Source organism: Dendrobates tinctorius, unplaced genomic scaffold (genome assembly GCF_039654945.1).
Source record: "Dendrobates tinctorius isolate UK_male_01 unplaced genomic scaffold, ASM3965494v1 ptg000250l, whole genome shotgun sequence".
NCBI lineage: Eukaryota > Metazoa > Chordata > Amphibia > Anura > Dendrobatidae > Dendrobates > Dendrobates tinctorius.
The window spans coordinates 25344425-25355000 of NW_027361917.1; the positions used below are offsets into that span (position 1 = coordinate 25344425).

Genomic DNA, 10576 nt, shown 5'->3' on the forward strand with positions numbered 1-10576 from the left:
GTTTTTGTTCATTCTGCGTCCCAAAAATTGGAATAAAAAGCGATCAAAAGATGTCACGTGCCCGAAAATGATACCAATAAAAACGTCAACTCGTCCTGCAAAAAATAAGACCTCACATGACTCAGTGGGTCAAAATATGGAAAAATTATAGCTCTCAATATGTGGTGATGCAAAAACTATTTTTACAATAAAAAGCGTATTTTAGCGTGTGACAGCTGCCAAACATAAAAACCGCCATAAATCGTAAATCAAACCCCCCGTTATCACCCCCTTAGTTAGGGAAAAATAACAAAATTAAAAGAAAATGTATTTATTTCCATTTTCCCATTAGGGCTAGAGTTAGGGCTGAGATTAGGGTTAGGGGTGTGTTGGGGTTAGGGTTGGAGTTAGAATTGGGGGGTTTCCACTGTTTGGGCACATCAGGTGCTCTCCAAATGCAACATGGCGTCTGATCTCAATTCCAGCCAATTCTGCGTTGAAAAAGTCAAATGGTACTCCTTCCCTTCCAAGCTCTGCCATGCGCCCAAACAGTGTTTTACCCCCACATATAGGGTATCAGCCTACTCAGGACAAATTGCAAAACAACTTTTGGGGTTCAATTTCTCATGTTACCCTTGGGAAAATAAAATTGGTGACTAAAAGATCATGTTTGTTGAAAAAATACGATTTTTTTTATTTTCACGCCCGGGCGTTATAAACTTCTATGAAGCACTGGGGGGTTCAAAGTGCTCACCACACATCTAGATAAGTTCCGTGGGGGGTCTAGTTTCCAAAATGGTGTAATTTGTGGGAGGGGTTTCACTGTTTCGGTACATCAGAGGCTTTCCAAACGCGACATGGTGTCGATCTCAATTCCAGCCAAAAAAGTCAAATGGCGCTGCTTCCCTTCTGTGCTCTGCCATACGCCCAAATAGTTAATTTACACCCACATATGGGGTGTCAGCGTACTCAGTACAAATTGCACAATAACTTTTAGGGTCCTGTTACCCTTGGGAAAATAAAAATTGGGGGTGAAAAATACCTTTTTTTGGAAAAAATGATTTTTTAATTGTACGGCTGTATGTTATAAACTTCTGTAAAGCTCTTGTGGGTTCAAAGTGCTCACCACATATCTAGATAAGTTCCTTGTGGGGTCTAGTTTCTAAAATGGGGTCACTTGTGGGGGGTTTCCACTGTTTAGGTACATCAGGGACTCTCCAAACGTGACATGGCGTCCGATCTGAATTCCAGCCAATTTTGCATTGAAAAAGTCAAACGGCGCTCCTTCCCTTCTGAGCTTTGCCGTGCGCCGAAGCAGTGTGTCCCCCCACATATCAGGTATCGGCGTACTCGGGACAAATTGCACAATAACTTTTGCAGTCCAATTTCTCCTGTTACCCTTGGTAAAATAAAAAAAATTGAACCTGAAGTGTTTTTTTTGTGAAAAAAAGTTAAATGTTCATTTTTTTTTTTTTAAATATTCAAAAAATTCCTGTGACGCACCTGAAGGGTTAATTAACTTTTTGAGTGTGGTTTTGAGCACCTTAAGGGGTGAAGTTTTTAGAATGGTGTCACTTTTGGGTATTTTCTATCATATAGACCCCTCAAAGTGGCTTCATATGTGATGTGGTCCGTAAAAATAAAATGGTGTTGCAAAAATGAGAAATCGCTGGTCAACTTTTAACCCTTATAACTTCCTAACAAAAAAAAATTTTGGTTCCAAAATTGTGCTGATGTAAAGTAAACATGTGGGAAATGTTATTAAGTTTTTTGTGTGCCGTATCTCTGTAATTTAAGGGCATAAAAATTCAAAGTTGGAAAATTGCGAAATTTTCAACATTTTCGCCAAATTTCCATTTTTTTCACAAATAAGCGCAAGTTATTTGAATGAACTTTTACCACTAACATGAAGTACAATATGTCACGAGAAAACAGTGTCAGAATCACCAGATTCCATGGAAGCGTTTCAGAGTTATTACCTCCTAAAGGGACAGTGGTCAGAATTGTAAAAATTGGCCCAGTCATGAACGTGCAAACCACCCTTGGGGGTGAAGGGGTTAATGAGCCATGAGCATGTAGCTGCGTTTCCAGTGTGCCTCTTGCCTCCACTGTCTCCCCCTGGCTGAAATTTCCTTCTTTCTCTAGGGTTTCCTCCCGTTCTATCTCCTCATGTGCTTGCCCTGTTTGTGCCTGTGTCTCCGTTGCCATTACTGTGCTCCCACTCTGCAGGCCTCCTCCGACCTCCTCCGACCTCTGCTCCTTCCCTGCGCCTCTTGTGACAAACCGATCCATGTTGCGGACAGTCCTGGATGGTCTCACGATTATCCCAGTACCTTTTGTGAGTCAGGGCTCTGTATAAATGCAGAGTATTTGTGGTGGTCAGCAGGAGCTCCCTCACATGTGTCTGCACATGGCGGCGCTGGAACAGCAATGTCTCAATTTCATCTTAAAGCAGCAATGATAAATTAGTGACTTCACATTCCTGTTCCTTCATTGCAGTTTGTGTATTCCTATGTGATGTGGCTCCTGTCTCCCTGCCTCCTACTTGTCACAAGTCTTTCCTCGTCACCTCTTACAAGAAGGAGGCAGAGAGAGTTATGTGAAGCTGATCTACAATACAGTGAAGATCATGCGCACAGCAGTCACAGTATAGATGGTTAGTGTGAGTCAGAAGTTTTATAACTGCATTGTATTGACTCTATGTCACTGCTCTCATATAATACAGAAATTGTACCTTCATCTATAAGGGGGGACATACAGGGTTAGAAGGTGAGTGACGTGGAGATGTTTGTGAGCTTCTAATAAAGATTTTATAGGTGATGTCATCCTGTAGTTTATGGGAAGTCCCAGTGTAACATCATGTCTAACGCAGGTGAGCCTGAATTACACTGCCTACAGATTATATGACATGGCTACCAATAATGAAAAAGTAATATGTTTTTGATAGCGAGAATTCGCTGGTAGCATGGGAAGATTTGTGAACCTGTGATTGGAGCGTATGTAGCACAGCCAGAGATAGTTATAATGGCAGTTTTCCAAATTGCAAAATATAATTGCATTATGTGTCACAATATATTGCTATGTGTATGCATACTTCCCCACATTACTACATCTGCAAGCCAATATTTCTTGTAAAAGTTTTAACACCTCTCCTAAATAGGGCATATGTGTATGTATGTTGCATGTGTGTGTATAGAAATATACATACAAAATTATATAAATATACGTATCAAAATATATATATATATATATATATATATATATATATTTAAAAAGAGAAAAAAAATCTTAAAATTGTTTTCTGCAAATATTAATAATCCACTTAGATAGAATTGCCACAATGATAACAACCTCAAATATTAAAAAGTAACATTTTATTTAAAGTACAAAAATAAAAAAAGATAAAATAAAAAACAAGTTGATAGCTGCACAAAAAAAAATTACGGCAAGCATTTAAGTACTAAAACTCCTAGAGAAAGTCACCAGGCAAAATGTACATTGGACTTCTGGGGTGTTCTGATTTGGTGCCACTTATTCCCTATTATATGTTATGTTCTATGATATTTACTGGGGTGTCTGTATAATGTAATTATTAATCCATTTGGATTCTATTGTAATATGTACAGTATATTGTGAGACGGTGATTGGCATTATTGTAAATGGCCGGTATGTGTCGCAGAGCTGGTCCTCTGTGCTGTAATCCAGTAATGTTACTCTGGGACCTATAGTCCTATGAACCTTGTTTTTGTTTATAAGGGGGGCTTACAGGGATAGCCGGACTGATGGGCGGGACTGGCTAACCACACACCTCCCACCTATGGGGGTGGTTTCATCTAAATAATGTGGCTGTGGTTTGGGTCACATGATGAGTGTTGTAAGGTTCTGAAGGTCTCTGTGTTGGAAGGTCCTGTGTGTGTATGGACCAGATTCCTGATGAGCCCAGGGTGAGGCCATACACCTGCAGAGCCAGTGACGGCTACTGTGATGGGGAAGCTACCGGCCTTCTGAGGGTCTGGAACTGTTGTGTTTGGTCTGTGGAGCAAGTCCGTGTCCAGGACCGTGATCCCAGTTAGGCTGCTTCCCCGGGAACCTAGGACTGACAAGGAGTCAGCGTGTGGAGCAGGAGCTCCTGGAAGGTAACCCAGAGTATGGGGGACTGTGTGCACTGACAAGGGTCAGATAATGAACTGTGCAGTCATGCACAGTAACTGGACGGAGAATTGTCCAGCGTGTTTAGAGACTGCAACTTAATGTCGTGTTACGTGGATGTAAAGTAATGGACTATGCGTGGTGCAGTTTGATGGTTAAATAAACCGAAATAAGACTGTTTGTGTGAGAAAAATGTTCCTCTGTGCCTTCATCCCGTTGCCAAGCAAGTGTCCCCCAACACATGCAGTAAGCGCTGCCTTACAATATTTACTGACGCCGTACTAACTCGCAAAATATAAGGCGGTAAATTTACTGTAAAAAAACAAACAAATATATTGTGGGGTTTTCTTTGTAGTTTAAATTTTGCGCCTTGTATTTTGCGAGTCAGTAGGATTACAAGATTTGTATGTTTTACATACTTTAGTACCTACACCAAAGAAGGAAAAGGGATCGTCTTTTAAGTGTTGATAACTATATCTCAAAGTAAGTGAATATCCGTTGGTATGATAACAATCCTACTACTCAGAGATGGAATGATGTTAAATAAAAGCACATCTTGTTAATACACAAGACACAAAAACTATTACAAGCTAAGCAGTATAATATGCACAGAGGACAGATCATGCACAAGGAAGCATAATAGGAAGTGGGTATAAAAAAAGAAATAGTTCGTATTCCAAAATACATAGTTTTAAGTAAAAATATAGCAATGGCGTCATTAAATATACATATTACCAAAGAATCCAAGAGATTAATAATTCAATTATACAGACACCCCAGCAAATATCATAGAATGAGCATAACATATAATGGGGAATAGCACCAAATCGTAACACAGCAGGACTCCAGCGTACATGTCGCCAGGTGACTCCCTCAAGGACTTAGTACTTTAGCACTATAAACACTTACTGTAAATTTATTTGTGCTGCTGATCAATGATTGTATGGGGTTTTTTTTACATTTTTTTATTTTTACAGTTTTAAGAAAAATGTTGCTTTTTAATATTTGAGTTATGATTGTGGCAATTCTATATAAGTGGATTATTAATAATTGGAGGAAAAAACATTTTAAGATTTTTTTTTTTTTATTATTTTTTTTTATTATTATTAAATAAACTTCAGAGTTTTTTGTTTTTTTTTGTTACACAATGCCATGTTGAGATTACTGATGATGATAATTTCCAACATTGCCTTGTTTCCACATAAACAGCCACGGCAGCATACCTTCAACTGCCTTGTGAGGCATCATTGGGATAACAGAGGGGTGAGGCATCATTGGCGTAGCAGATGAGCCTAGTCTAACTGCCTAGATGCAGCAGTCGCTCTCGACAATCTAGAAGGTGTAAATGTATGAATCCGAGTTGCCTTCCATCTGCAGGTTGGCTGTAATCGCCGTGTCATCCACGGGTGTAACTGTATGCCTATGTGCAGGATGTGGGTTTGGATGCACAGGTGACTTAATCCATGCCAGGACATTGGGAATTGGTGTAGGTCGAGTAACACTGATCTGAAGGTAATGAGCCATTCTGCTAGTTTTTCAATATAAATTTTGATCTAGAAAGTATAGAGTTTTCAAAATACCTTGAAGAATCGATAATAGAAAATTGCATGCATTTTCATTAAACGAAGGGTAACTTTCCTGAAACCAAAATACACCTTCAGCTGGAAAAATGATTGTTGGAGTTTATGGGCTACATGGGAGTTTGAATTCCTGAGGCTGTTGGTTTTCTGCTTTGGATTGTGTAATACTGCCATCTATGGGTTGGCACCGAAGCTTCACATCTCAAGCAAAGTTTACAGATTGGCATTCCCTGGACTATAATTTCCTGAAGTATTGTTTAAATTAGGTTTGTGCGTTATATAATTTAAACTCTTGCCAATTCAGGGAACACCTGTACATAGCTACAGTGAACAGACCCTGACCCTATATATATTTTTTTTTCATTGATGTTTCTAATGAGCATAGTCTGGGAATGTAAATTGTGAATGGAGGGGGGACAGGGTGTGACGTTGCCTATTGCAATTGTGTAGTAAGCTGTTATATGAAATAGTAATCCTGCCTCTGATGAGGAGCCTGCTGAAGACCCTTCCTAAAAGGACAAAGTAGGAGTCAAAAAATGCACCAGTAGCCATTGTAAAAGTTGCAAGATTACAAATTGTATTTTGCACACACACACTCACTATTGTGCGGATTATAAGACACACCACAAATTTTGGTGAGGAGAATAGGAGAAAAATATTGTTTGTTTTAAATGGTGATGTGTTTTAAAGTCTAATAGTCGGCTTCTATGGTAGCATACCTGGGGTGCCGGTTGCTTTGGAGTAGGGTCGTTGCTGCAAGAAGGTGGCGGAAGAATGAGTAGGGCGATGCTGCGGGCCCCGTGCTGGGAGGAGAGGGTGTTTGGAGGTGCGACGTGATGCTGCAGGTTCCAGAATGGTAGGCAGAAGTGCCCCAGACATTGTTTGAAAACCCAGAGCCCCTGCACTTTTCCATGGTTTTCAATGCAGTGGACTCGGGAGAAAATGGCCGCAGGAAGCAGCGCATGCGCGGATTGAGATATCGGGAGATGACACCTCGGTGCCAAGATCCCAATCTGCGCATCAGGCGCCTTCAGTGGCCATTTTCCCGAATTACTGCAGTGAAAACCATGAAAAGTGTGTGGGCTCCGGGCTTTCACAAAAAGTTGGTGGAGCCCAGGCACCGCCAAACACCCCCTCCTACCAGCCTAGGACCCATAGCATCGTCCCGTAGCGTCAAACCTAAAACCACCACCTTCCTCACAGCTTGGGACCCGCAGCATGGCCCCACTACTGCTCCCGCCAGTTTCCTGCAGCAGCGACCCTGGGACCCGGCTCCACGGCAGCCGGTAAGCTACATTTGAATTATAACACACAACCCCTTTTTTCTCCTATTTTTTTTTGGGGGGGGAAAAAAGTGATTCTTCTAATCGGAAAAATACTGTGTGTGTAGATAGTGAGAGATACGGTAGATGAATAAACATACTGAATGCAGCCGCTGCGGTTTTCAGCATCTTGCTGTCTGTAGCCTCTGTGTTGGATTGTTTATTGCTGGCTGCTGAATGAGTTCAGTGAGAGTCCATCAGTCGACCTGCTTTGATGGACTGATGAGGAGTTTGTAACGCTTTTATCTCTCTTTTCTGAGCTCTTGTCAGATTTATGACCAAAGGGCACTTCAAGGCTGAATGTACAGGAAAACGGAGTCTGTAAAAGGGAAAACTGCAAAATTTTTAATGAAACCAAATTGCAAAAAAAATCTTTACTCTCAAATACATGCATTTCAAGGATGAAAAAAAACTTAAGGTAGTATTTCCAGAATCACCGCTTTTTATCTGTCATGTCAATAGGTGAGAGGTACTTGTTCGTTGGGTGTCCCATCATTGGGACCGTATGATCGCAAGGTTCAGTCCTTGGGCCCCTGCTCTTCTCCATTTACACCTTCGGCCTCGTACAGCTCATAGAATCTCATGGCTTTCAGTATCACCTCTATGCTGATGACACACAGATCTACATCTCTGGACCAGATATCACCTCCCTACTAAACAGAATCCCTCAATGTCTGTCTGATATTTCATCCTTCTCCGCTAGATTTCTAAAACTTAATATGGACAAAACAGAATTAATCATCTTTCGCCCATCTCACGTGACACCCCCCCCAACGGACCTATCCATTAAAGTAAACGGCTGCCCACTCTCCAGTCCCACAAGCTCGCTGCCTCGGGGTTATCCTTGACACTGATCTCTCTTTGAAACCACATATCCAAGCCCTTTCCACTTCCTGCCGACTTCAACTCAAAAATATTTCATGGATCCGTACATTCCTCAACCAAGAATCTGCAAAAACCCTAGTCCATGCCTTCATCATCTCCTGCCTTGACTACTGCAACCTCCTGCCTGTGGCCTCCCCTCTAACACTCTTGCACCCCTCCAATCTATTCTAAACTCTGCTGCACGACTAATCCACCTGTCCCCCCGCTATTCCCTGGCCTCTCCCCTCTGTCAATCCCTGCAGCGGCTTCCCATTACCCAAAGACTCCAGTTCAAAACCCTAACCATGACATTTCCAAGCCGTCCACAACCTGAGTCCTCCATACATTTGTGACCTCGATACTTACCTGCACGAAACCGCCGATCCTCACAAGATCTCCTTCTGTACTCCCCTCTTATCTCCTCTTCCCACAATCTCATACAAGATTTCTCCCACGCATCCCCCTACTCTGGAACTCTCTACCAAAACATATCAGACTCTTGCCTACCATGGAAAGCTTCAAAAGTAACCTGAAGACCCACCTCTTCCGACAAGCCTACATCCTGCAGTAACCACCGATCCACCAAACTGCTGCACGACCAGCTCTACCCTCGCCTACTGTATCCTCACCCATCCGTTGTAGATTGTGAGCCCTCGCGGGCAGGGTCCTCGCTCCTCCTGTACCAGTTGTGACTTGTTTTGTTTAAGATTACTGTACTTTTATGTATTTTGCATATCCCTCCTCACATGCAAAGCGCCATGGAATAAATGGCGCTATAATAAATAATAATAACCTGTGCACCTTCATGTTTAGAATCCAACCTCTTGTTATCTTTAGAAAGTGTGGATTATATTCTGCCATCATGAAACTTCTTGACAGATCTCTCCAATGTGATGGAAAGGAAGCGTAATAACTAATTACATTTTTATTTTGACCTTTCCAGGCATGTAGCTAGGAATGTTGTGAAGCATTTACTGGTTTGGAAGATTGTGCGGAAAAACATTTTGTGACTAATTTTCTGTTCACATTTGTTTGCCATAGTTTGCACTAGTTTTCATTCTCGTCCTTCCTGAAATATAGGGCATATAAACACAATGTGGCCTTTTATCGATTTCCAGTAGTATGACTTGCCAACATCATTTAACCACTCCAGTATTTAAATTAATATTTGTCTGGTTATGTAGAAATATCTGATGTAGGATCAAAGAAAAATCTTTATTAAAAATGTAATAAATTCAAACTATTTCTTGCAGGAACGTGTGCAGAAAAGTTTTCCTCACCCCATAGATAAGTGGGCGATTGCTGATGCTCAGTCTGCGATTGAGAAGAAAAAACGGCGGAATCCGCTTTCCCTCCCTGTAGATAAAATCCATCCTTTGTTAAAGGTAATCCAGGGATTTAAATAGAAGTGTATCGAAATCTGTAGGGATTGTTGTTTCTAAGAATAATGCATTCTAATGGTTGCACGTCTCTCCTGTTTTTGTTTGTCGTTTTTTTCTACAGAATATTAACAATTATTATTTTACTATTTTCTATAGCGCTAACACATTCCGTAGTACTTTACATTTTAGAAGGAACTTGTACAGACAAAAGCCATTGCAGCATAACAATAATCACATAGATACCCAGAGGAATGAGGGCCCTGCTCACATGCTTTCAATCTATGAGGAAAAAGGGGAGATACGAAAGGTGGATGGTAACAATTGCTTTTATTGTTCGGACCAGCCATAGTGTAAGAATTGGGTCTTCCTGTTGCTGCATGAACCAGTTAACAGTCTAAATATGTAACAGTACAGACACAGAGGGCTATTAAATGCATAAAGCATGTGAGAACATGATGCGAGGAACCTGGTTATAGTAAAAAAAAATTTAAATGGGCAACACAGGGGTAATTGGGTTAATGTGTTGAGGCGGTAGGCCAGTCTGAACAAATGCGTTTTTAGGGCACGGTTAAAACTATGGGGATTAATCAAATCACCCTGGGTAGTGAATTCCCAAAAATTTGTGCAGCATGTGATAAGTCTTGGAGACTGGTGTGGGAGGTTCTGATTATTAAGGATGTTAACATCAGGTCATTAGCAGAATGGAGGGCACGGGTAGGGTGGTAGACTGAGACGAAGGAGGAGATGTAGGGTGGTGCTGAACCATGGAGTGTTTTGTGGGTGAGGGTAATAAGTTTGTACTGGATGGGTAACCAGTGTAATGACTGGCACAAGGTAGAATCATCGGTGTAATGGGGTTCATAAGTGGGGTTCATATTTGTGGGCTTGATGTCACCGTTGTATTGTCCGGTGACATCAAGCCCACGAATTAGTAATGGCGAGGCATCTATAAGACACCCATCCATTATCAATCCTATAGTTGTATTATAAATAAACACACAGAAAGGAAAAAGTCTTTAATTTGAAATAAAACACACAGTTCTACTCGCCTAACTCCTAATTCCACTGAATCCCTCGTCTCAATCACATCACAGCTGCGTGTTCACTCTGTCTTTTGACAGTGTGGGAACCGCCGCTGTCTGAGTGACGGTCATGATTTTACAGCTGATCAGAAGCGGTGTTTGCCGTGCTTCAGGCAGCCGAACCCAAACAGTAACACGGGCTTTCTGGTAAAGTCAGTGTTCGGTGTCTGTATCCGAACAGTAGGTGTTTGGTACGGACACCGAACTTTATGGTTTGG

At 41.4% G+C, this 10576-nt stretch overlaps 1 protein-coding gene across 1 annotated transcript in view; it reads left to right on the forward strand.

Moving 5' to 3' along the window:
• SOS1 (SOS Ras/Rac guanine nucleotide exchange factor 1) overlaps window positions 1-10576 on the forward strand; it is a 176346-nt gene that overhangs the window by 98495 nt on the left and 67275 nt on the right. The window contains exon 3 of the mRNA XM_073557542.1: window positions 9148-9279. Within this exon, the coding sequence (XP_073413643.1) occupies window positions 9148-9279 (132 nt within the window). The remainder of the gene's footprint in view (window positions 1-9147; window positions 9280-10576) is intronic.